General features: G+C 34.0%; 4 protein-coding genes and 1 long non-coding RNA gene across 10 annotated transcripts; 3 read left to right on the top strand and 2 right to left on the bottom strand.

Moving 5' to 3' along the window:
• The first annotated feature begins 88 nt into the window (after positions 1-88).
• Positions 89-793, top strand: LOC123696063 (BET1 homolog). The gene has a single exon (XM_045642069.1). The coding sequence runs from the start codon at positions 348-350 to the stop codon at positions 684-686; it is 339 nt and encodes a 112-aa protein (XP_045498025.1). The 5' UTR covers positions 89-347; the 3' UTR covers positions 687-793.
• Positions 794-2310: 1517 nt separating this feature from the next.
• Positions 2311-5924, bottom strand: LOC123696043 (general transcription factor IIH subunit 2). The gene is made up of 9 exons (XM_045642043.1): positions 5743-5924; positions 5473-5674; positions 5170-5309; positions 4860-5022; positions 4552-4650; positions 4023-4195; positions 3449-3580; positions 2849-2957; positions 2311-2509 (listed from the first exon to the last, which is right to left on the bottom strand). The coding sequence occupies exons 1-9, from the start codon at positions 5802-5804 to the stop codon at positions 2378-2380; spliced, it is 1212 nt and encodes a 403-aa protein (XP_045497999.1). The 5' UTR covers positions 5805-5924; the 3' UTR covers positions 2311-2377.
• A 367-nt stretch (positions 5925-6291) lies between these two features.
• Positions 6292-8030, top strand: LOC123696060 (SUMO-conjugating enzyme UBC9-A). The gene is made up of 5 exons (XM_045642066.1): positions 6292-6386; positions 6457-6525; positions 6619-6702; positions 6809-7071; positions 7295-8030. The coding sequence occupies exons 2-5, from the start codon at positions 6460-6462 to the stop codon at positions 7359-7361; spliced, it is 480 nt and encodes a 159-aa protein (XP_045498022.1). The 5' UTR covers positions 6292-6386; positions 6457-6459; the 3' UTR covers positions 7362-8030.
• Positions 8031-11707: 3677 nt separating this feature from the next.
• LOC123696020 lies at positions 11708-24751 on the top strand. 6 transcript variants are annotated; one of them, XM_045642003.1, is made up of 22 exons: positions 11708-11795; positions 12192-12306; positions 12529-12662; positions 13011-13202; positions 13364-13453; positions 13673-13774; positions 14986-15176; positions 15454-15589; positions 15710-15792; positions 16302-16441; positions 16862-17011; positions 17090-17208; positions 17285-17338; positions 18439-18597; positions 18938-19069; positions 19673-19897; positions 20234-20323; positions 20613-20753; positions 21131-21265; positions 23061-23168; positions 23524-23680; positions 24175-24751. In XM_045642003.1, the coding sequence occupies exons 1-22, from the start codon at positions 11793-11795 to the stop codon at positions 24282-24284; spliced, it is 2766 nt and encodes a 921-aa protein (XP_045497959.1). In that variant the 5' UTR covers positions 11708-11792; the 3' UTR covers positions 24285-24751. The 6 variants fall into 6 exon arrangements, with proteins under 6 accessions (XP_045497959.1, XP_045497960.1, XP_045497961.1 ...); XM_045642004.1 differs by having other exon boundaries at positions 11714-11795; positions 18938-19063; XM_045642005.1 differs by having other exon boundaries at positions 11714-11795; positions 13376-13453.
• On the bottom strand, positions 22051-22900 carry LOC123696068. Its single transcript, XR_006752032.1, has 2 exons — positions 22651-22900; positions 22051-22348 (listed from the first exon to the last, which is right to left on the bottom strand). It is a non-coding gene; the product is annotated as an uncharacterized LOC123696068 (long non-coding RNA).
• Positions 24752-27006: the final 2255 nt, after the last annotated feature.

A 27006-nucleotide genomic window follows, 5' to 3' on the forward strand; every position in this document is an offset into this window, starting at 1 on the left:
CTAGGAGCCTTGAAACGTGAATACTTTTTTAACGTTTAAAAAAAAAACATGACAAATGACAATAGCTTAATTTGACATTTGACACACGTCACTTTTGTTGACGACGTGAAAGTGATGAAATGGAAATTTGGAAAATCTATGAATTCGAACGAAATAATATAAATATCTATTATTGTTGTTGTAACTGATCTAAAACCCCATGTTATACGGTTAAATACTCTATATATAAACTAATACATCGTTTATTTGCTGTGAAGTGAATACAAAGGCTTTTCAGCTCTTTCGAACAAATTCAATAATATTATAGTAAACATAAAGATTTCAAGACGGCGGGTCGTAGCAGCAACATGCGAAGAGCCCGAGAAACTTATGCGTACCAACCGATACCTCGAGCTCCTACTGAGGATGTTCTTGAACATGAAAACGAACGAATGGCCGAGGAACTTAGTGGAAAAATAACAACCCTTAAACATATGTCAATTGAAATTGGCAACGAAGTTCGATACCAGGATAAAATATTACGTGGCCTAGATGACGATGTCGACAGAAGTTCTGGTTTCCTGGGAAAAACTATGGGCAGAGTTTTGAAGCTTGGTAAAGGGAATCATAACTATTACATCATTTACTTATTCTTGTTCTCTATTTTTGTATTCTTTTTGCTTTATATAGTTCTGAAGTTCAGGTGATTTCTGCAAAGTATACATGTTTATTTCATATGTTTTCATTCCCTTTTATCATTTAAATTTGTAAATATGTTTATTAAATTATAATATTATATGATGTTGTGAATCAATCAATGGTTTTTTATTCCATGGTTTAAATTGAACCAATCATATTGTGGATAAGGTTTTTGATAAGGACTATGGCGGCAATATCTGTATGTTAGTCAGAGCTAGCACACAAGAGCAACTTTTGTCTCCACAATTAACTATTTTGTCTCTCCCATCAAATCCATGGGCTAGTAAGAAAGTGCGCACACGTAACTTCCTATAGAGTTGATGGGAGAGACAAAATAGTTGCGGAGACAAGAGTTGCTCTTTCGCGCTAGCTCTCAATATTCAAGATTAAATCAAACACAGTTTTTGATGGTTTCGTGTAAAAGAAGACAATAAATTTTCTTTATATTTTTTAAAAAGATGTATTGCGTATAAAATAATTTACAAAAATTGAATTATAACTAAAGTTATTAATACTTATATCATCAAAATGTAGTCACATACAACTCTTTCATCAAATTATAATAATCATTATATGCAACATCTTTAGTAATGGATATATACAAATTACATGAAGACCCAGTGGCGACTGAACAACTTCTTGCTGAATCAATAAGCAAGGCAACAATGCCACAAGCATTTTGTATGTTGTTCATATTTGCAAAATTATTCATACTATCCAGAATTATAGTAGATGGCACATGTTCCCATTCTGCTAATGATGCCAGACTTTCTATGAGTGATATTGTATTAGATACATAAAGAAAACTGATCATTTTAATATAATGCCTATCTATTAAACTTAAATCTTGAGATAATTCAGGCAATTCGTTCAATTCATCTTGAAGTATATACAATACTTTGCCCTGTTTCGCGTGAAATAATGCCTTTTCAAAAAGCTTTTTCCTGTTCATTTTTTCATCTTCGTAAAAGAGGTCAGTGATTACTTTTCCATCACACATGTTTTATCTTAGGTCCAGGTTTTTTTTTTGTATCACAATACAGTAGAAATTTTAATATTTTACCAGACTGCTCTAAAATATATTATACTCAATCCACTAATATCTTCTAACATTTTAAAGAACCCTAGTTCTTCAATTCAATACATTTTTTTGATCTGCTAATTTTTAAATTCATACAAATTTAAATTTTTCAATTTCATGTGACATGAACGTTTTCTGACATTGACATGAAGTAGTCAATAGTCATTGACACAACAGTTCAGAAATCACGAATTGATAAATTCAAAGCAGTACATACATAATCTCTATGTAATAAAACTTCTAAAACATACCTAATTAATAAAGAGGTAGGTAAGTCCATATTTTAAACCCTGTTTACCAGTCTATTGTATTAAAATTGATAATTTTTTTTTATCCTCACATCAAGGATAATTTTAACAAATAAAAATACGAGTTTCTGAGAAATGTTAAAAATACGACCTAATCTAATGGATATGTGTAGCTAAATGCTACATTATTATCTACATCTATTTTCGACGGGCGAAGATGTGGCAAACAGCTAGCAATAAATACAACATCAAGTGACCATCTCATAAAATAAAAATCAAAATTATAATATGTCTCACACACGATTTAAAAGAAACACAATTTATTCTTACAATCATATATTACAATACTTTTTACAATATATAACTAATATCACGAGGATTCCGGCAATCGCTGATATAAGTGCGGTCGAGACGCGCATCCCGGACATACGTGCAAGGTGGATGCTATCATACTCTCGCATTCCCAGCAATAAAACTCCATACAACGGGTGCAGCGATATATCTGTACAATTTAAAATTTTAGGAATTAGTACCTACCTGAAATATTGTATTAAAAATTGATGAAAAAAGAGAAACAATAATCTATTCACGGTATTTATTTACGAACAGTACTATTATTCATCAGCAAATGGAAAATAAAGGTTTAATTTTTAAGGGTTTAGGATTAATTTCACCAAATGAAACATGCTAACAAACATGCACTGAAGTTTTGTTGATTAACAAATAACAATTTAAAATATAAATATGTATAATAATATGTACAATATTCTCATACATGATACATACATATCTCATTAATATTTTAATTTGTAATGAATTAGTGAATTAAAAAATGACATACCTGCTTATCAACATCGGTAAATGATCTCACACAGGCAAAGCAAAACTGACTTTGCCCTTCATTTTTTAATTCTTCAAATGGGTCTACCGGGAATAAGTGATGGTATGATCTGAAAATAAGTAATCTTTGCTATAATAATACTAAAAATGTACATAAATATAAAAATTTACAAAAAGAAAAATTTTATAACCAATGTAAAATTTGGCGGCCTTATCGCTAAGAAGCGATTTCATCCAAGCAACCTTGCGAACCATGGTTTATAGGAAAAATAAATCCATACTAATATTATAAATGCGAAAGTAACTCTGTCTGTCTGTCTGTTACTCAATCACGCCTTAACTACTGACCCAATTTGTATGAAATTTGGTATAGAGATATTTCGATACCCGAGAAAGGACATAGGATAGGTTTCATCCCGGAAATCCTAAGGGAACGGGAACTATGCGGGACTTCTTTGAAAACGCGGGCAGAAAGCTAGTAATAATATATAATAAGAACGTTAAAAAAAAAAAAAAAAAAACACTGATACGAATAAATCTATAATATGCACAGCTTACTTCACCTATAAAAAATAAAAGAAATATATCTAGCCACGTGTACCTAGCGAGATGCGGCGCGGAGGCGAGCGTGAGCCCACAGGTGCGGCACTGCGCGGGCAGCGAGCAGTACTTGCTGCGGCACTGCGGACACAGGTGCCCCTCGCCGCCCACACCCTCGCCCTCCTCTAAGTGACTGTAATGTTTTATGGTTATTGCGCCTTTGCTTGCTCTGACATTAATTTTTTTTCATATACGTAACTATAATGTATGACACTTTTTTGAAAATAAAAATATATATGTATAGAGGATAGATTCCTTTTTTTGTAATATATTTATCTAATATTGATCGAGTAAAAAAACAGTAAACAGTAAAGACATAGTAGATGAAAAAAAGTGCTCTTGCTCAAGTTTTATTTCCTGTTTATAGAAATAAAATGGTAAATTTTTTTAAACTGATGGTTGACTAGCTAGAAATATTATAATTGTTCATAAAACAATAGTTTTTCAAATTGTAATGAATAGTAGTTCTGTCCGCCAATATTTCCTGCAACAACATATAAAACTCGTTTTTTCTATTTATATTTACCTGCAAAATAAATCTAAAAGAAACCAAGATTATTTTCAACAAGTCTTACCACATACAAACAGTGATGGGCGGGTCGTTAGACGCACCATCAGAAGTGGTTGCTGGTGGTGCGGTATGTGGAAAACCCATCTTTACTAAACCAGCATCCAACGCACGGGCTCGCGGCGGTGGCGAGGTATGTTCTAAGAGTAGCGAGCGGTAGTGAACATCATCCAATACTACCTATTGAGAAAATGCCACTTAAAATATGAAAATATACCAACTAATACGAAAAAAATATATAATATGTGGTGAATAGGTTATCAGGGACAGTGCAGGAACCAGTTAATCAAATAAAAAATTTAATTATGGTTTAAAGTAGGTAACATTTTTATTGTGATTTTCCAACATTTAATACATTAATAAAAATAAATAAATAAAAATGTTTAACATTTATTTATCACTACAGTTTCATTAAATTCTTCTGGGAGGCAATTATTACATTGAAATTTCAGCCAGTCTGAGGAAATTTGTGATTATTCTCCATGGAGTTTATATAAATAAAGCATTGAAATAAATTGTAATTAAGTTACGCTTACCCCATATTCCCCACCTGTATCTTGACATAACTTCTTACATATTCTTACTTCAGCAGCTAATCCAATAACTGAACATCTAATTCCATCATTTTTCAAGTTCTAAAAATAATTAAATACTTGTTTTTTATGTAAACGTTTGTGTGTTTAATGTAAACAGAATTTTCATGTATTTATAATTTTAACAGTTTTCTCAAAACTTGAATAAACAATATATCACCAGAAATTTCACTATTCATTTAATTAAGTATGCCATTTACATAATTTAAGATAAAATGGTAGATTCCAAGCCAACATTCAAAATAAAATACCTGAATAGTTGTAGTAATATCACCAGGGTCACATGTAGTTAGAGAAGCAAATAGAACAAGCAATTCTCTGGACGCATGACCAGGGAGAGGCTTCAGAACTCTGCCAGCCAGTTCCAAAGTGTTTTGGAGTGATGGCTCTCCTGTTAAAGCCAAGTTGGATAAGCTAGAATGGAAAATATTTTATCAATTTATTAAAATAAGTTAAAATAGATGTAAAGTTAAAAAAATGAATATTATTTTTACAGCCATCCGCAGGATTATTTAACTTTAGGATATTTTAACTTACAGGTTATTATTATTACATTCTTACCCTTGAACAGTTTTGACATGTTTTCTAATATTTCCTGAGAGCTCAGTTATCTTTTCAGCTCTTTTGTTTTTCATTGCAATCAATCCCAATTGGCTAAGAGGATTCTGATCAAAGAATTCTTCTACAAATTTCTCCAATAACTGCAATAAAAGTTTTATGATAAGCACCCTTGTTATACATATAACTTTCAATATTTAAAAAAATGCTTTTATTATAAATAAACATCTAATATGAATAAGGGGAAATCATGACACAACAAATAAAATATTTTGAAAGTGTTATAATGAATGAATAGTACCAAACCTTTAATGTACATAAAAACCTTGTAGGCTTAAGATCCTGTGAACTCATAGCTTCAGAACAATCGATGGCTACAAGTAGATGCCTCATCATGCCAAGGCGTACCGGGCCACGGCGAGTGGTTGCTGCTTTCCGAGCCGCTTTTTGAGCAAACTCCGCCACAAGACCTTCCACCAAGCCATCTTCATCTTCTTTTATTGCTTCCCTACAGAAATAATAAGATTTAATACATGTTTCAAGCTTTAATGCTTAAATAATAACAACTCAACCTACCATGTCTTTTCATAACCCGTTTCCCATCGATATTCTTTAGGATCCTGTTCATCGTCAGCCATGATCTTGTCTTTTGGTTACCTAATAAGTTATTGAAGAGTATAGTCTAGCACAAAACTAAGTATTAAATAAAAATAAATAATAAATATAAACGTATCGGTGTTTTCTATCAATTATTTTCACTGTTTTCACTTTTCACACAGACTTTTCAGACTTGTTAATTGTTATGACATTGACAATTGACATTTTGATTTTTGCAAGGTTGCCTGATTTATTTTTGAATAGGCAGATGCCTATTCAGAATCAGTCTAGTATGTTTTTGTCTAAATGAAGGTTTTGTACACAGTTTTGTACGTGATTTTTGTATTATGTTTAAATGTTTTTATTACAAAAAGCCCAGCAAAATATTTCATACTTTAAATGTGCTATAAAAAAAACTTTAAATTATTAAATATTAGGGTGTACTATAAAATTTCACCAAATAATCTTGACGTGAATGTTATATTTATATATTAGAATCTTTGAATTGACAGCTATAATAACGCATTTTTTTATTTTTATCTATGTCATATGCCTAATTGACGCATCGTGGGACGCTTTTCGCGCTGTGTAATTTATTATTTCTGTAGTTCCTTGTTTTATTTGTAAGTATAGATTTCCAAACAGTTTAAGAACCGTCTATTATAATTACTAATCAATTGATTGGACTTTCAGAAAATGTCGGGTATTGCGAGTGCTCGTCTCGCGGAAGAAAGAAAAGCTTGGCGTAAGGACCATCCCTTTGTAAGTCATGTTTCTAGCACATACTTCTATGGATACGTTAGTGACAATTTTACACTTTTTATTCAAATTTATATTGATGCATATATATTACAGGGGTTTGTTGCAAGACCTATGAAAAACCCTGACGGCTCACTAAACTTAATGACATGGGAATGTGCGATTCCAGGAAAAAAAGGGGTTAGTATTTATTGAAAAAACTTCGTTCAAAATAACTGAAATAATTTAATCATTGCATCAACCCATTAAATGTTTCAACATTTCATACTATCCTTTCAATCTCCAGACACCCTGGGAAGGTGGACTGTACAAGCTGCGAATGATCTTCAAAGATGATTACCCCTCTAGTCCACCAAAATGCAAATTTGAACCCCCTCTGTTCCACCCAAATGTCTACCCTTCTGGAACTGTTTGCCTTTCGTTACTTGATGAAGAAAAGGACTGGCGCCCAGCGATAACAATCAAACAGATTCTACTTGGTATTCAAGACCTTCTTAATGAGCCAAATGTCAAAGATCCTGCACAGGCTGAAGCTTACACAATCTATTGGTAACTTTATACATGTCAGAATGTTTATTTTTTGATTATTCATTTTTTATGCTATCAAAATATAGTTGATAATTTTTCATGTGTTTATTGTTGTATAAAAATCAATTAGAATGAAGGATAAATTTGTAATAAAATAAGTTCTCAAAAATACATAATCACTAGGAGTATGTAATAGAAGTTTATAGTTTCTAGATTAAACTAATATATGAATTTTTTATTTCAGTCAAAACCGGCTAGAATATGACAAGAGAGTAAGGGCACAAGCACGTGCAATGGCTGCCACTGAATAAAACTCAAATAAATTAAACTAACTTAAAAAAACCATCATTTTGATTGCAGCATAATATAGGAAAATTGAATTGTATAGGCTTCAGATTGCATTGCTATGAAGATGATTTATAGTCCACATGTCAAACTATGGTAATAACATGTCTTCATTGACTTGTGATATCAAAAGTGGTTGCAAATAAAATCAATTTTTCTATATTTTGTAGTAAAGTGATTGTACTTTGAATATAGTCATAAGAATTGTTAAAATTTTAATTTCTTGTAGGAGACATTAATAATTTAACAGTTATTTTCATTCAAGTATATATGTACTTGATTTCCAATGTTTTTGTAATTAAAAAGTAAGTCCATAGCCAACATTTTCATATTTTCCATGTAAAATATAAATAAATGTGTTAATTTATTTTGTAACAACAAATAGGGATGTAAAATAATGTGTTAATGGAGGTTATGTGAAGAAGTAAGACTGGTGAGATTAAAGGTTATGACTAGAAGCTTTTATTAAATTACTAAAAGCATTCTTTCTTGTAAACAACTGTATTGCAGATAAAATCACTGTAGAATCGGTAACATCTAAGATGAGTTGCGATAAGAATCTTAACTATGATTTTAAACTATTTTTGTATCTTTATGTTAGTATTATCGTATAATAATAAATTGTAAAAATCTTATCTGGTTGGTTTTATTGACATTTTCAAAACTTTTTATTATGAACTAGCTGACAACTACTCACAATCCTGCTCAAAAGTTGTCTGACACAGAGTAGGCCAGTGGAAATTAACATTAAATTCGCAAAGCACGATGTTGTGCTGCATTTTTGGTATGTTGTTTGGATCAGTTAGGGTGATGTAAATCCCAATTTGCAACTTCGAAAACGTTGTGCTCGCTGCGCACCACGTGATAAACTGCGAAAGTTTTGGACTTTTTTCACTTTTTGCTCTAAAAGTCAAAAACTATGCGTTTCCGACAAATAACATTCACTATGTACATAAATGAAGCTTATTAAATTGCAACAATTTAAGCCGAATGAATAACCGTAGGAGTCATGGAGCGATTTATCAGTCTATTTGGTGTTATGAGGTGATATAAGAATCTAATCTATACTGATATTAAAAGCTGAAGAGTTTGTTTGTTTGAACGCGCTAATCTCAAGAACTACTGGTCCGATTTGAAAAATTCTTTCGGTGTTTGATAGCCCATTTATCAGGCAATAGGCTATACATCATCACGCTAAGACCAACATAAACAGAGCCACGCGGGTGAAACCGTGGAGCGCCGCTACTAACAAATATGTAGGTACGAAGCCACGATTTGCGCGCCTAGTTCAAAAATAAAAATATAATAGGCTGACTTTCGTGCAAACCTGTATCTATTCGCAAACACACCACATCACTTTTTTCTACTACAACTACAGATAGGTTCTATGTTCCACGTTGCATCACGCGTGAACGGCTGGACCGATTTCGATAAATCTTTTTTTATAGTTAATATTCATTGAACTTGAAGTACCTACGAGGATGGTTCTTATGGAGAGAAAAACTAAACATGTACCACGGGCGAAGCCAGGGCGGACTGCTAGTATAGGTATGTATGTTGTTCAGATCATCAGCTATAAAACCTTTTTTGAAATTGTTTCCATTTCCGTAAGTAGTAGGTAAGTACCTACCTAGGTAGGAGGTAGTGGAGCCCAAGAGGGGATTTAACTATTTAATTAAAGACCTCGAGCGCGTATTGAGCATTATTATCATCGGGCTGATGAAGCAGACATCAGCCCATACCTAATTATACGTCCTCACAGCTGGGAGTTGGGACACGGGCCTCCTATGAGGCCTGAGGGTACAGGCTAAGGTACAGGCCATAATCCAACACGTTGGCCAAGTGCGGGTTGGCGCACGTCGTGTCGTCGTCGAGCTTTTTGATTCTTCGACCAATGGTACCTATAATATCATTGGGTACCATCTATACATAATACATAGTTACCTATTATCTCCGTTATAATTTCACAATAAGTAGGTACCTACCTATAAAATAGATAATAGAGCCCACGATGCTAATTGTGGATTTAGGTACTCGAGCGTCACGCGAATCTATTAGGTACCTAGTTGGTGGAGTAGACGATAGCGGGAAATGATATTTTAAATTAAAATCGAAGAAAAAAAGTGGCCTTATAATATGCTTGTTACTTGTTAGATATTTTAGTCTAGTTAGTTTTTTTAGCTCTAGTTAGGACATCGCTGAAATAAAATACCTACATAGGCATATTATTCAGAGGGTGATTGCGTAACGTGGTACGTAGTACTATATATTATTCTGTGGCGTGACCACAGGGCCGAGGGCGTAGCTATTAGCTAGAATGGGTCAATTTTTTTAATTTTTTTTTATTATAAGTACAATAGGCTTAGACCATACTTGCTCTGTGGCTTAGACAATAGGGGATCGCTTGGCCATTACTTAATGATCTAAGCTTGGCCACAATGTCGCGTGATGCCAAGCTGAGATATGGCCTAAGATGGAGCGCCCTTCCCAAGAATGTACCTGTTCACTCTCCTCTTGAAGACCTTGGAGGTCTTCAGCGAGAGCGCCTCGACGAACGATGGATTTAATGGGGATGGCGGAATTAGGTCTTTCAGTTCCGCAGCGCAACAATAATAAAATATTAAAGCAATATTACTCGAGCACGTCAGATTTACATATGGGGTGTTAATTACAATACTTATAAGAAGTCAAATTTGCTAATCTGTACCTAATTCAGTCAAATTAAACATTTGAATTAACAATAAGTAATTCCGAAGGAGCCAAATTTTGGTGCGTACTTAGATGGAGTGAAATTTCCAGTTTTCGAGAAAAACTAAAAAAAAAATCTGAAATTTTGACCTTTGACCCCTAATAACGTTTAAGGCTCCCATCACCCATGGGAAAATTGCAAGAACTTTTCAATTTTTATTTTTTATGGTAAATTATAATATTACCTAGGTCTTCACCAAAATTTATCTTAGTCGGATTTTTTGTACCTACTTTCAATAGGTACTATTGTAAGGTATAATTTGACTAGGCTGTCCAAGCTACTGACGATTTGAGCCACAGAACTATTTGAGCGCAACCTTAGGAAATTATGGAATTTTTAAATTTTTCGGCGGGTCCCCTGAGTGCATCCACCAATATTAGCTGCTCATACTGGCTGGAGGTACTCATTTATAGGTAAGGTACCGTTCCTTATGTTAATCAGACGTAGCAGTGGTGGCTCAGTGGTGAGACCTCGGATTTCGAATCGATCGAAGTCCGAGACACTGAGAGTCCGAGTAAGAGACGAGGCGATCGTGCAGGAAATAAATTGATTTTTCAATTTATCTGCGCATTTATCGTCACCACTGCTCGAACAGTGAAGGAAAACATCGCGAGGAAACCGAAATGTGTCGAAGAATCAAAAAGCTCGACGACGACACGACTTGCGCCAACCCGCACTTGGCCAACGTGTTGGATTATGGCCTGTACCTTAGCCTGTACCCTCATAGGAGGCCCGTGTCCCAACTCCCAGCTGTGGGGACGTATAATTAGGTATGGGCTGATGTCTGCTTCATCAGCCCGATGATAATAATGCTCAATACGCGCTCGAGGTCTTTAATTAAATAGTTAAATCCCCTCTTGGGCTCCACTACCTCCTACCTAGGTAGGTACTTACCTACTACTTACGGAAATGGAAACAATTTCAAAAAAGGTTTTATAGCTGATGATCTGAACAACATACATACCTATACTAGCAGTCCGCCCTGGCTTCGCCCGTGGTACATGTTTAGTTTTTCTCTCCATAAGAACCATTCTCGTAGGTACTTCAAGTTCAATGAATATTAACTATAAAAAAAGATTTATCGAAATCGGTCCAGCCGTTCACGCGTGATGCAACGTGGAACATAGAACCTCTTCTTTTTTCGAAGTCGGTAAACAAAATAATAAAAATAAACTACATAAGTAGTTTTATTATAAAATTATGATTTCTGTCAATATAAAGCTCTGAATATGATAGAATAAGCATTTATGGTAACATAAAGTTTCGTATAATTGATTAAATCTACAGTTAATTTTAGCTTTTATCAACAAAACCGTGTTTCTTTCAAATGTCGGTCAATTATGTCGACATAATGTCGAGTCGGCCATTTATGACGGCAAAACCACGACCAGAAGTATGTTATGCCATTCCAAATGATCGCTATTTCGTGATTGGTCAATAATACCAGCGTGCTCAGTTGCGATTGGCCAATAATGAAAGTCTTAGACTAGAAAACATATTGTGTCGGCCATCACGAGGTGGCATATTTAATGTGTCGGTAAAATTTTTATATTGAATTTGAGAGTGGAACTCGTCGCATTGTTGTTCCGTTTTGCATGCATTCTTGAAAATTAAATATTTGTAAAAAAATCTGATTTGTTGACATTAAATGGTGAGTGAGAATATAAATAAAAAGTAAACAAAATTATTTTACAATTTGATTAAATCAAATATCAATTTATGGGCAAAATTTGTTATAAATAGTTGATAATGGTCGTGAAGCGGCCTAAGTTATAGGCTCGGCAAGTGCCGAAGTGCGTCTCTCTACCTTGTTCGCTATAGTAATAAGTTAAAAGATGATTTTATATTATTTTTACAATTAATAGGTACAAAAACCTAACATCATTAGATAGCTGTTTATTCAAATTTTTGCTATGCATCACATAAAAAAGTTGTCGTAATGTTTGGTTTATTATGTTCTTAATGTAAGTTTGGCGGGAATCTGATGCTATTGATTTAGCTAAGGTTATAAAATTAGTATAAACTTTAGAAAGTCTCTCAATTTTAGAAAGATAGTGCTGTGGAAATAATGGCGTCCATGGAAGAAGGAGAACCGCCGCTTGCGGAAGAAATACCAGCTGGAAACCCCCAGGAGTTGACAAAAAATCCTACTGCTCTAAAAGGTAAAAATTTTATTTATTATTCTAAGATAAGAAGATAAAGGCGACTATTTATAATTTATAGCTTAAATTACAATTGTATCTAGAGAAAATAAAATAAACATTTTGTTATGGAGTCTCATTACAGTTATTTTATAGCTTTTGTAGAAAATTAAGTGGGTATCAGAATTTATGTTTTTAATGGTGGCTGTACTGTTATAAATAATTCGTACTGTTCATTTGCAGAAGCCCGTGAACAAATGGCCACCTTGGATGTGTTGGTGTGCGGACAGTGCCACTCAGCATTCCATTTTGTTGATGAGTTCAAGGAGCACAAAGATGAAAACAATTGTACTGGAAAATCTCCTGTTAGAGATAGTGTAAGTTCAGTTTTGTTATCATTGTTAATAAAAATGCTAATGATCATTTTTAAAATTTCCATCAGTCCAATCTAAATGATAGAGATAATTTTACATGTTTTGTAGGTTATTTTGATTCTTCAAGGTAAACTAAAAAATCTAAACGGATAATTATTAAATTATTACTGCAGCTGGCAATCCCAGCAAAAGAAATTGTTTTTCATGCTGTAATATTTGTCCTATTTTTAGATATGGCCAGCTAGACTAATAATTTTAATTAATATCCAACATCACAATTACCTAAATACTGCGCACAGAGGTTTGCACCAATGAATGTGGTAATTTTAGTCATTAAATTCTGCCCCACAGAATGAAAGCAAGTCGCAAGTGTGGGCATTTCTCCTGTGGAAATGTTCATCCCGCGACGCTGCAGCAACATCAGGCGATAACAGCTGGAAACTGTACCAGCAGTGGTGTAGAATGCCAGAAGCACAGCGCACTGCGTGGATCACTGCTGGGTCCAATGTACAGTCTTTGTCTAAGTTTTCACATGCTAAAGTTGTGAGTATATTTAGAATTGAGATTATTCTTGATTAAAAGTTAGTAAGTTTAGTGTTTAGTTAGTTTAGTAAGCTGATATTAGGTTATAAAATTATTTAATTTTAATTGAGTAAATGTTTTTTTAGATTAATAATTTTCATAAAATATTATTTATTAATTAGATGGAATTAAAGTCAGATGATCAGCTTGTTCCTGTTCAAAACACACCGGGTGAAGTGAAAAGAAGGGGAAGACCAAGAAAAATAAAACAAGTATGTATTTTATGTATTAGCTATGAATTTAGTTTATTTGACCGTGCAAATAATAATCAAACACACACATCATCATTAACACGGCAAGACAGACTTTGAAAAGTGTAAAATGTTTTTAAATTATTTGCATGTACTTTCTTTTATTTATCTGAATTTTCAAAAAAATACATTTAAATTTATAGATTTTTCTATTTTCTAATTTGATATATTATTTTGTAGGAAGATATTGAACCGCAACCGTCTGGAGAAGAAAGTGATGATGTAAAAACATCAATCAAACCTCCTTCTAAAGTATCAGTTTCAGCTCTTGCGAAGGCAAAGGTATAACATTTTATATAATTTCAATAGATTGTTGTTTATTTGTGTGATAATTGCTAAATGAATAATTCGATAATAATGCCGGGTCCAGACTGGTGAAACGTAACATGCAATGTAACATTCTGCCTTTCATTGCATGTTCGCTGCTGGTGTGGACGCATAGCGCGCATTCACTACGAACATCCCGCGTTCGTCTGTTTCCGCCATTCTGCCGCGAACATACACGTTTTTTTCGTGCGCGTCAAACCGGTAGATCACACGAAGCATGGAGTCCGAAGACCACATTCTTGCTATGACGATTATCAGTACTTCATTATTAATAATACCAAACATAAATTAACCAACCAAAATATACCAAACAAAAATTCCACGCAGTCTCGTCCTCCATGTTCGTTGCGTTCTCAAACGACCGTCCACATTGGCTGCTCTGCGCACACTACGCGCCCCTTTGTGTTCGTCGAAAAACCGACAAATTTCGGATCGCTCCGCGCGCGGCTTGTAATGCTCGTAGCATGCGCGTGTAATGCACAATTCGCGCGCGCAAGACGTCCAAACTATGAGAAATTGTTACAAAGTGTGTTACCTTTCATGATACATTGCAGCAATGTGGACGGTGAATTCTTTCATTGCATGTTACATTGCATGTTACGTTTCACCAGTCTGGACCCGGCATAATAGAAAAAAAATTGTTTTGTGGTTCTGATACTTTGGTTGCAATCTTCCTTTTCTTAAATTTAATTTAGTCAAAATATGCAAGAGTAATCCTTTTATCATTACATTTTTATTTATTAAATATGTTTATATTAAAGATTTAATTTTAAATGATTGGAGTATGAAACAATGTATAATACAGTACAGTACTTGCTTGCAAAAGTACATACATAATTCGTAAGCGGCTCCTTCCGAATTATTATTTTTTTAATAGAGTTTTTTAGCTCTAAGTAGAAACTATTTTGAACGGATGTTAATACTACTTAGTATACAAGAATATTCTCAAATCAACAAATGTATAAAAAATATTTTGCTGAGATCTTTCAATAGATTAGTTCTTGACGAAGGTTTAAGTATAATTTGTGCAGCCACGGGTGCAAGTAGATTTCAAAATAACTCAAAAGTCACCATATAACACATCCATCTATCCATTAACACATAACCCCTCAAATAATGTAGCTGTAGCATAGAAAGTTTACATAAATTAATTAATTAATTCGCAGGAGGATACAGAAAGTGTACGCGGTGCTCAAGAGCGCGTGCCGGCAGCGGATCGTATCGCGCGTCGTACTGAACGTGAGGCTCCGCCGGGCGCAGCACCGCAGGAGTTTGTCGTAGAGAAGATACTCGCCAAGCGGTTCAACCCGCGCCGCAAGCACTATGAGTACCTGCTCAAGTGGGAGGGCTACCCGCAGTATGTGATCTGTTGTTTTTGAGTCTAGCGCTCGGTGTTTGTTTAAATAATTTAATAAATAATAATTAATAAACATCTTGTTGCTATTGGTATTACATTCGGAATTGCATATAAAATTTCATATTATTTTATATGAACAAAGCAATTTAAATTAAATTTCATACGTGTAAAAAAATTCGTATATCTAAAATGTTGTATTTCAAAGAGATATTCTTATTTTAACAGCTACATTATTTTTAAAGCGTACTTGACCCTAATTTAAAATGTGGAATTGCAGCGAACAAAACACATGGGAGCCAGTAGAAAATATGGAAACATGCAAACACTTACTAGAGGCATTTGAAAAGCAATTGGCACGGCAAAAGGAACTGAAGGCATTAAGAGCTCAACAACAATCACAACATCCAGTACAGGTAAAATTTTATTCATTATCATAATGTGTAATTTATAAATTTATTATAATGAAGTAGATAACCAATTTAATATCTATAAAAAACATACATTAATTGTTCTTTATGTAATTGTTTGCACAGGTGAAACAAACGAGTACACCATTGCCTCAAGTTGTGAAACAACTAGTTAAGAAAAATGACACACCAGCATTAACACCTACAGGGTAAGTTAAAAATAGCCTTTATGAATCATGTTAACAGTTGTATAGATATTATTAAGCTATTACATAGCTTCTATCGCGGGCCTTGAGCGCGTGGACTGAATCTAGAAATTCCGTAACGAAAAAACCTCACGCTCCCCACTCCAACGTTCACGGAAGTGTGGCTTGAAGGCATGCTATGCAAAAGCTTTATCGCAGCAGTTGGTTGGGAATTTTTTCTTAAAAACATTCCCATCGAGTAACAGTGTGACATTTGAGGGTGTTACTCGTTGGGAACAAATGTCCCCGAGTGCCACACGTCGTTTTCTATTTATTTTTATGTGTTGCTTAATAGCAAGTAAAATAAATATGTATAAAATAATTTGTATACATAATATGTAAACAAGAAAAAACCGCACCTAACAGTGTTTTAATTTTTTTTTCGTTTAAATAAATTTCCTTTCTTTAAAAATACTTATATTTGTACTTAATAAAAGACGGTATAAAAATAACATTAATGCTTTACATTCTAGCCGTTTACAACGTAGTAGCAAAGCGCGTGCGCTGGACCAAGTGAAGGCGTGGTGCGGCGGCGCGGACGACGAACCGCCCGCCAAGCGCGCCAGACAACTCTCTGTGGACAATGACTACTCGGACCCTGATGAGCCTAAAGGTTAGTCGGTTATGTGAAACTAGTCTATGTAGCGAGTCAAAGTTATAGGCCAAAAATGTTTGTTTATTGTTATTATATAATTATGCATGTTTATTATTACAAAAGAATGAGTGCATGCTTTTCATGGCAACTAATTTGGACTGAAGTTAATGGCTCGGTATATTAACTGTCTGTTTGGAGATAAACATAGTATGTTGTTAATTGTTGTATAGTATACATATTCTTTAATTGGGTGTTGTGTTTCATTTGTAAAAGTTTCTTTAGTCAGTCAAAAAGTGTATGTGATAGGTTAGTATTATAAAACTTTTTAAGGCATGCTTATTTTCACCATTATCAGCAATAGTTGATATACAAAGAAGTAGTATATTTTTAACAATGTGTGTCAAAATGTGTTAGTTAAAGTATTTGTATGGTTTCTAGTGGAAAAAAGCATTATCAATGGCCAATCGTCTCCAAAGTCTAATGTGGATCCAGAGTTAGTGAAGTCCCTGGGGCTTGGTGGCAAGGGCATGCCTAACATTAAGGGAGTTATCAAAGTTGACCCCAAGCATATGCCTAACTTAAGCACAGGTAATATTGGTTTAGGTTACATATCATATATTATATTTATTTAAAATGTATTTGTACAATTCAAATAATTGTTCTCAGGTGTGTACATAATGTCAAAGAGTTCTGGCATAATGAAGATCGATTCACCTGGAAAAATTGGTCCTGGCCTTAATATAGACCAAGATGTAATTAAAAAGCAAATAATGGCTGCAAAACAGGTATGTTATTGACATTGTTTTAAACTTTTTAAGGTAAATTGTAAAAATAAAAAGTAATTATTATTTTTATTTACAGAAGAAGATGGAAGAAAATAAGAGACAATCACCAAGCACACCAATGACACAACAGGTAATTACTAAACCATGAAAAATATATTATGTTATACATTTTTTTTGTCTTATTGTCTTAAAAATGCGTACGGGCCATAGTAGGATTGAGACAAAGAGACAGCTGCAGACCCATATTTGCTAAGCTTCGTATTGACATGTATGTATATTAGAGATGTATGCTTATTTGTAAGAAAGCACCCCGAGTATTACACGAAAAAAGGAGAAATTAATACTCAAATTATGACCAGACATCAAAACAAACTTTATTTTCCGACGTGTAGAATAAATACAGTAGAACTCCTATTATCCGAATTAATGGGGACTGGGACCCATTCGGATAATCAAATATTCGGATAATCGGATTTAAAAAAAAATTGCCATTGGAGAGAATAAAAGCTACGTTTTGATATTGCACTATTTTTTTATTGAATTAAATGAAAGAAACATGAAATTTTCACATGTTTTAAATTTAAATAAAATGTACTTATGTACAAGTTTAATAATAGAAATTATTGTTTTTTTAAACATCTCCGTCAATGTAAGCTGTTTTGCGGTCTTCAACCGTTTTCGACAATTTTTTTGTGATTCGGATAATCGGCGATTCGGATAGTCGGAGTTCGGATAATTGGAGTTCTACTGTACTGCGAAAAATAGTATAATTTTTAGAAGCATTACAATATTCAATAAAATACCAGACGATTTTAAAGAATTACCTGTACATATATTCCGGACGAGGTTAATAAACTGGCTAATCACAAAGCAATTTTATGATTTAAGTGACTTGACAAATCAAAAATAGAAATTTAAAATTAATGGATATCATATTATCTGGACATAAATTAATAATATATATTTTTTTATATAAGTGTATCTATAAGTGTTGTGGTATATAATATTGTATAATGAAGTTTATAATATATTTGCACGCTCAACTACGAGCAGAATGTTTAAGGATTTATATTATCTGTATCTACAAACATCTGTATTCTACATTCTGCAAATAAAGCAATTTGAATTTGAATTTGAATTTGATAAATAAATTTATCAAATTATTATTTCAATGTTATAAATATTGGTAAAATATATATTCAATTTTAAAATCAATTTACGAATTAAAAGGTTAAGAAAACATATGGCCCTGCTGGACAGCAAGTCACCGAAAAGACAATAATAACTCCATCTGGACAGAAGATCATTCAGAGGACAATACAGAGGCCGTATGGCGGTCAGTCTGACGGGAAATCGCCCGTCACTATACTCAACAAGAAATTGGCACAAGTGAGTATTAAAGATGTATTAATATAGATACGTCATATACGATTTCGAATTATGTACGCCAATTTTAACAATAAATATTATAAATATTAAATATTAATAGTTTATAATTCTTGCATAGTCCAAATGCAGGACATTTTTCAAAAAGTGTAAATGCAAGTTCAAAATTCCTTTTAGATATGTATTTGTTTTTGTTGCAGAAGAAGTACTATGGTCTATGAACCAGATTATTTGTATTCTTGCCATTGCGAAACTTAGTAATTTGTACTGGGAATGAATTTAATTTGGTCATGTATGAACTATACAGAAGTTATACTAATAATATTTGATGTTGTATGTTCAGTCGCAAGGTGACAGTCTACTGCGTCGCGGCGGTGCGGCGAGAGGCCGCGGGCGGGGCGGGTTCATGTCTTCGCCTACTACGCTCATGCGTATCAAGGAGAAGGCTGTCTCCTTTGATTTCGACAAGGTAAATGTATGTTACGTGTCAAATATTAATTTAGGTTATAATATTATTAATGCTGAAATTTCTTTTGCACACTTTTTAAATTGATTTATATTTTCTGACTAGCTTATGCTAACTATTTAAAAGTTATAGAAACATATTGCTTGAGTTGTTTATAGAATAAAAATTGTCTTATTACTTTTACAACCCCTTTTCGATGTTTTAAATGATAATAGAAAGCATAACATAACCTCATTAAAATTGACACCTTAAGTCCTGGCATTAAGGTTCAAAGTCTATTGTGTCGCACATTAGTAAACTGTCTAAAACACGCATAGGCAGAGTTTCGCTATGGACAATTTTTGAATGTGATTCGAACTCCGAACTCGAAATTTTATTCACTCAAATAAACTTCCTTCAGAAGCGCTTTTGAATCAAGGATGTGAGGTCTAATTGTTTAAAGTACTGACTAATGTGTTTTGGTTATCTCATCAAGTAAAGAATATTTATTTATTCAATAACACACACTAACATTAGTCTCCCAATACGATAGTGGTTTTACATTTACTAGGTAATAATAATTATTTAAACATATTGTAATCCCAAGTCTAACTGAGCTATGACACTATCCAGTGGGACACGTCGTCGGACTCGTCGGACGGCGTGGAGGACCCGTTCCCGCGCGAGCTGGGCCCGCTGCCGCCGCCGAGCCCCGAGCGGCCGCTGACGCTGTGCCCGCTCACGGGGCGGCGGCTCGCGCGCGCGGAGAACGAGCCCACACCGCCGCCCACGCCCTCGCCCCCGCCCACGCCGCCCACCCCGCCGCCCACTACGCAGTCCGCTACTATGCTCATGAAGGTATGTGTATGGAATTATAATTGTATGTAAACAATTTGGGAAGAAAATGTTGACACGCGCCGACGGTGCTGTCACTAATAGTAATAGCTTTTTTAATCGTTATATTAGTAACAAACAAAATTATTATTTATTAGTGAAATCATGTTATTTTGGATGTTTCCAATAGATTAAAGTAATTAAAGATTAATAAGCTGGTAATATTAAACTATAGTTTGTTATTAAAGAAGACATCAGACAGCTTTGAACTTGGCTACAGCTGCATCACCAAGTTTATTGCAGTTTTACAAGTTACAAAACTTTATAAAACAATTTGTTATTCTTATTTACTATACACAGGTGGAAATGTCGCCGGGTGGAACGACGGGAATGTTGGTACAGGGCGATGGAGCGCAGCCTTCACTACCTATGCTTACTGACGAAGATGGAGTGAGTTATATTTCAATATTTATTTTATTACTATCAACGCTAAAATATTTATATAAATCTATATTTAAAAAACTGCAATCTTTAAGTGTTTTTAATATAGTCAATTTGTATATTAGTAAGCTAGAATCGAAATTGTTCAACTAAAAAGTATGATATTTTTGCCTACCTTCATTCAAAAGTAGTGTATGGATAATTTTACTATTAATAGTACATACTACCAAACAATTTATATTTTGCTACCAAACAAATTATATTTTGCTTACACGTATTTACTTGTTGTAATACCTAGACGGAAGTGAAAGTGGAAGCGAGTGCCGTGAAACAGTTGTTAGAAGAGGGCGTCGGCGTTGACGACAGCGAAGAAGTTAGTCTCTTACACGCTGGTCACACACCCATCATGATTCGCGGAGAGGATGGAGTGCTATATCAGGTATTTATGGACGTTATAAAGTTAGTTGGTCATAATTGTTTTTTTTTTAAATAAAGTTGCCAAATAAATACGTCTGTGGAGTTAAGCAGTTGCTTTTTGTGACTCGTTTGAATGCCTATGAAATAATTTTTGAAATTGGTTAAAACACACAGATTACTACGTTTTCATTTTACAATAATCTTCGTAAGTCATGTGTAACCTGTAAATATTTTTAATTTAGTATCGTAACGGGGTTTTTCCGAGAAAAATCCAAGACATCAATAATCATATAATGATAATATCCATGAAGCAAATAAACTATTGTTGCGTCCTCTTTTTACATCTAATAATTTCAAAATAAAATGTTTTCAAAAATAATCAATGTATATTGTGTGTAGGTGGCCGGCGAGAACGAGGCGGGTCAAACGTTGCTGGTGGCGGCGGAGGGCGTAGAGGCGGGCGTGGAGGGTGTAGAGGGCGCTGTGGAGGGCGACGGGGAGGGCGTCATGTATGTGACAAGGGAGGACGGACAGGTAAGCATTATTGTGTGTTATTGTTGATGGGTACATGCTATGTGTAAATGTGTAAAACCACGGTAATAATATCTACAGAAGTCCGTCTTTATACAAACTTGTGGAGCGGAAAGTTATATCGACGCGACTCGGATAATTGTGTTTTGTCTGTGTGATAACTTTCTTTAATCCGGTTGTATTGAGTTTAAATATTTTTGTTTACGAATGAATGCCTACCAGACACATCAGACTCTAGAAATACCAAGCGTCTGACTGCAGATGTGACACCAGACAATAGATGTATATAATAAATTTATGTACCGTAAAATGGGGTGAATAGAAACGATTTCAACTTTTGAATCGATATTTCAGTATGTTTTTAGCAAATTCCGAAGGTAGCAGTAATTGAGTCTTGTGAGTTAAAGTGTATTAAACTGTTTTCAATGAAAAACTAACTTAATTTCCTCGTCATTTATTTAATAAATCACATTAAGTGCACGTTTTCTATTTACCCGCGATATTGGTGAATGGAGACGAAAAGGGTGTCAATAGAAAAAAATGCCAGGGTTGTCAAAATTTATTTATGTAGGTACTTAGTACATATATACCTACAAATTATTTAATAAAGTAAGTACCATCAACTTTAAAAAAATAGAACAGGGGTAGTTAATTATATTATGAACAATGCAAAAACAATTAGGGCAAATCACCCATACAAAAAAAAAAAAACTTTTAAGTAATAAACATAAGTGGATTTTACTGAAAAATTATGTTTAGTTTGTCAGTTAGATTATTAAACCATAGTGTAACAACGTATTTTTATTTTGTCACAAATAAAAATGAGGATGATACAACAACAAGACTTCGATTGATGTCACAATATTATGATAGTACACTTTTAGTATAAAGAGATTTCACAATCCCATAAAACTTGACGCTGGTTAAAGCGCATTAAAATCCAGGGCCTCTACCATGTCATTACGATAGACTTCATTAAACACATCGATCACGTTTGGCGCTCTCATTGGTTGAGAGTTCAAACTTGGAGCGGGCCATAAGCCTCCAGGTTCAGGTTTATAAATGCGCGGCATTGTCCAAAGTAATCTAAACAAAAAAATAAACATTTATTTTCAATACGAATGAAAATATAAAGATAAACTAACTATTACAAAAAAGTATCAGGTATAATTTTGCGTAACAGCCCTAGCGATGTCATTTTCAATCACCCCATTTGCATTACTTTTCACACCTCAAGCGTTTCTATTTAGCCTTTACTCGTTTCTATTAGCCCCATACTTAGATTCTATTGACCCCACAGACGACTTCTTTTCACCCCAAAATATTTCTTAATTCAAATGAATTCAGTTTTAGACACTTTTTTAAAAAACTATAAAACTCTGACTTACCCTCTTATGTTTCAACAACAGGAAAATAATAACACTGCACGGAGATACCGTATTGATCACTAATTGTAATGACAACAATAAAAAAATAGAAATATTCTTTCGTCACAAAATCAGAGCCGTTGTGTTGATCACTTTGACACATAATTTTTCGCATTTATGAGGAACTTCACTCATATTTTGTCTATTGCCATCATACAGCCAGTGTTGAACTATCGAAAAAATACAAAAGTTCCTGTTTTAACTAATCAGTGTTGGCGCACGGAAATAAATGTCGTTTTTTTTTCTATTCCCCCATTGAATTCTATTCACCCCATTTTACGGTATGTCATCAAAAAATTGTAAACACTTTTACATTAGACTTCCTCAGAAATGCCCGCGTCTTTGTAATCAATGTATTGAAATGTTCACAGACGCTACTAGTGTCGACGCAAGGCGTGCAAGGCACAGTGGAGGGCGTGGAAGGCGGGGCTGAGGGTGACGGGGAGGGCGTCACGTACGTTACAAGAGAGGATGGACAGGTGCGTTCTTATTTTTACTATGATTTTCAATAAATCCATTTTTTATTTATTTAGTATAAGCTTTTGAAATATGTATATTATTGTAATGAATATACATATTATAATCAAACGGTATAAACGGAAAATATCAACACTAAGCAATTATTATTTTCTTGATAGCAAAATTTTTGTTCATGTTTATAAATAAACAAGTACTTAATGTGTGTTGTGCTATATAACCAACATTAACTGAAATTTTAGCTCCCATAGTTTATACCAGCTATTCATCCAATCGTTTCACGATTGATACTTCAATATGTATTATAACAATATGTATGTAAAGCTATAATGAATCAATATCGTGTTTGCACATCAGGACGTGCTAACAATCGACCCGGCGCAGCTCGCGCAGCTGATGCCGGGCGGCGAGGCGGGCGGGCTGCAGCAGGTGGCCGTGCAGGTGGAGGGCGAGCCCGGGGAGGACGCCACGCAGGTCATCGCGCAGCTCGTGCAGGCCGACCTGCCCTCGCCCGGTGCGTGCATACCATAGCTGTCACACGCACCAGATACCAGACGTCGGACCACAGATACCAGACGTCTGACCACAGATACCAGACGTCAGACCACCGATACCAGTCGTCAGACCACCGATATCGAACACCAAACATTAGATTCCACACGTGTCATATAATACCAGACTACACAGATAGCAGACGTCAGATTAGAGATACCAGACAATAGATTAGGTCTCTATAGCACATACACTATACTATACAGTATACACACCAAATTCCACATATTTTGTCAAAAATAAGACTAAATAGATACCAGACGTCAGACTGCAAATAATAGAGAGGAAACTTAAACTTCACCAATACTAACTGACATGTCATATATTTGCCAGACTGCACAGATATCAGACACTTGACACAAACAAACACTTATGTTAAACCACTCAAAGAAAAATCTCATATTACTTAAATGTTAAAAAATAAAATATTTTTAATTTACTCTTGTTTTATCCCAGGTGGCACGCGGCGGGTAGTTCTCCTACTACCAGACGGGAGCTTCACAATGACGGAACTCGACAAGGAACAGTACGAGTCCATAACGGAAGCGAGCAAAGCACAAGAGTGAACGACTGATAGCCTAAGTGTATAGTTACTGACCAGTCTAAGACTTAGGAATTACCCCCTAATCCCCAAATGAACGGGGATATCTTGAATTATATGCATACATGTGTTGATTATGAGAATTATAGTATAGGCTATATTTTTTAGTGGTGCAGTTCTTAATATTTTAATGAACAAAACTGTATGAAATTAACAATTAATCTTGTGTGATGATGAAATTAGTGGTCAATTATTGTTAAAGTTTGATTGATTGATTTTTTTCAGTATCGTGATTGCAGTTTATTATGTATTGTGTGCACAAAAATGTATGATGTACATGGGAAAATGTTTTGTAAGAATTGATCCAAATGTTATTATGAATATACTAGCTGCTCCGCGCGGTTTCACCCCCGTGGCTACACCCCTGTTGGTCGTAGCGTAATGACACATAGCCTATAACCTTCCTCGATAAATGGGCTATATAACTGCGAAAGAATTTTTCAAATCGGACCAGTAGTTCCCGAGATTAGCGCGTTCAAACAAACAAACAAACATACAAACAAACAAACTCTTCAGCTTTATAATATTAGTATAGATTAGTATAGATATCTCTCATAGTTGGTTTCCATTATCACTTTGAATTACAAGTTGGGCACCTTGAATGCATATAATTCAAATTTTATCAATAGGTAATTTAATTTTTTAGAATGAGAGTGAAGGAAAATAAAACATGATTTTGACTTGCGTTACTTTTTAATATTTATTGTAATAATATACTATAGAAACAGTAACTGTAATATTGATACACAAGATGACTATTACACTGATGTATTATTACTTGAAAATATGTAAATTTGTTGTCTTTAAACTTAAATTAATTCTAAATTCTCAAGAATTTTACAGTTAAAAATATATTTGCCTAATTGTAAGTTACATTTTGTGTATAAATTATAAATAAGAATTTCATATCGGTAGAATAAACGCGATGAGGAATAAATTTATTATTTATTTTGCATTATTTTGGTTTATGTTCCCACTCTCGTTCTTTAATGTAAGGAAAACTACTTGTCTATTTAATATTTATAGTTCAATAATATGCCTTGAATCTAGGCCAGGTACTAGACTGTAGGTGTAATATATGTTACATTTTACATATATATGAAGAATACTATACGGAAATCCATAGTCTTAGGGCGTTTGTCCACTACAAAGAATTTTACGGTCCGGCATTCCGATTTTTTACGGTCCGGTATGGCACGCCATTAATCTAAGTACTAGCTTGTGCACTATACGTAATTTTACTGTCCGACATTTTACTTTTCCTTATTCCGGATGGTTTTTTGTGTCTACGAGTCGCTGTAGGTATAATTGTTTTCGAATGCCCACTTGCTTGGATTTTATTCTTTTTACTGCATATGCCAATTGAAAGCAAGCTCTTGTTTTACTTTCTTTTAGTTGGCAATGAGATTTGAGATGTCCGTATTGTTATTTTATATACATTGACCAAGAATTGACCTATAATTATTATCTAAGTAAGTGTTGGTAAGTTAAAGTTCAAGTGGGAATAGCTTTAGCTCCTCGTCACCGATTAAAATAAATAAGTGAAACACGCATTTTAAATCTCTTACGGAACTTTACTTTTTATTATAACGAAGTATATTTCACCTTCTATATTTTTTACTCTTTTCTTGTAAAATGCAAAAACAATAATTTATGATAGCATTATACCGCCAAACTTTCTTGAACTGTACCGCACTGATCTGAGTAAAGACGGACAGGTGCACAAGCAATTCATCGGTTTTTTCATGCCACACCGGACCGTAAAAAATCGGAATGCCGGACGGTAAAACTCCTTGTAGTGCACAAGCGCCCTTACAAGTTTTATTGTTTACATTTCGTTTATTTTATGAAATGTCATTTTATTTGTTACATAAATGGTTATACTATATTCGAATGGATTCAATATAAGTAATGAATTATTTGGATATTATAAAGGAACTAAATATGTATATATGAATAATATGTATGTGTAGCATTTTCGTTGCAAAAAAGATAACAAACATAAGTCGCTAATCAAAGTATGAAGGTTGTAGAAATTACGTATCAAATTTGTGCAAGTTGAGGATAGTTTAATTAATTCTAATATAGTGTCTTTCATAGTATGTTGTGTATATTACACCTATGTATGGTGCAGATTAAGTGCAAATGTTTGTACTAGGTACTCTTTAGTATGGAAACAACGACAATCATAGGTCCTCCGCCTTTTTAATGTTGTAGTAATAGTATAAGTAACATGTTACATAAAATCTCTTCTCTATAAACGTAATTTTTCTTAGTTCATTTTTTTGGTTAAGCTTAACACGTTGAAAACATTGTATCCAAGCTTTACTCTAAGTTTCACGATTGTTTTGAAATAACTCTGCTTGTTGACTTCCTAATAAATATGTATTTTAAAAATAAAAACAAGGAAATGTCGCTAAAGGAATATTTATTGAATAATTATCCCAGTACAGATACAATAGTTTGGTATGTTTTGAGTAAAATTCTTTGTCATATTGTAACTAGCTGTACTCCGCGGTTTAGCCGCAATGCTCCGCTCCTGTTGAACTTAGCGTGATGATATAGTCTTCCTCGATAAATAGGCTATTAAACAATGAAATAATTTTCCAAATCGGACCAGTAGTTCCTGAGATTAGCGCGTTCAAACAAACGTATAAATGTATGATGTAAGATCTGTGCATGTTCTT

Source organism: Colias croceus, chromosome 12, assembly GCF_905220415.1.
Source record: "Colias croceus chromosome 12, ilColCroc2.1".
Classification (NCBI taxonomy): domain Eukaryota; kingdom Metazoa; phylum Arthropoda; class Insecta; order Lepidoptera; family Pieridae; genus Colias; species Colias croceus.

Bases quoted from the DNA above. Each gene is read 5' to 3' on its own strand.
- LOC123696063 (XM_045642069.1), top strand. From the start codon at position 348: ATGCGAAGAGCCCGAGAAACTTATGCGTACCAACCGATACCTCGAGCT.
- LOC123696043 (XM_045642043.1), bottom strand. From the start codon at position 5,804: ATGGCTGACGATGAACAGGATCCTAAAGAATATCGATGGGAAACGGGT. The intron at 4,196-4,551 runs GTAAGCGTAACT...TTTTCTCAATAG, and splicing joins ATACAGGTGGGGAATATGGG to GTAGTATTGGATGATGTTCA. The intron at 3,581-4,022 runs GTAAGACTTGTT...AAAACATTACAG, and splicing joins CCCATCACTGTTTGTATGTG to TCACTTAGAGGAGGGCGAGG.
- LOC123696060 (XM_045642066.1), top strand. From the start codon at position 6,460: ATGTCGGGTATTGCGAGTGCTCGTCTCGCGGAAGAAAGAAAAGCTTGG. The intron at 6,526-6,618 runs GTAAGTCATGTT...TATATATTACAG, and splicing joins GGCGTAAGGACCATCCCTTT to GGGTTTGTTGCAAGACCTAT. The intron at 7,072-7,294 runs GTAACTTTATAC...TTTTTATTTCAG, and splicing joins GAAGCTTACACAATCTATTG to TCAAAACCGGCTAGAATATG.
- LOC123696020 (XM_045642003.1), top strand. The intron at 17,209-17,284 runs GTATGTTATTGA...TTTTATTTACAG, and splicing joins AAATAATGGCTGCAAAACAG to AAGAAGATGGAAGAAAATAA. The intron at 17,339-18,438 runs GTAATTACTAAA...ACGAATTAAAAG, and splicing joins GCACACCAATGACACAACAG to GTTAAGAAAACATATGGCCC.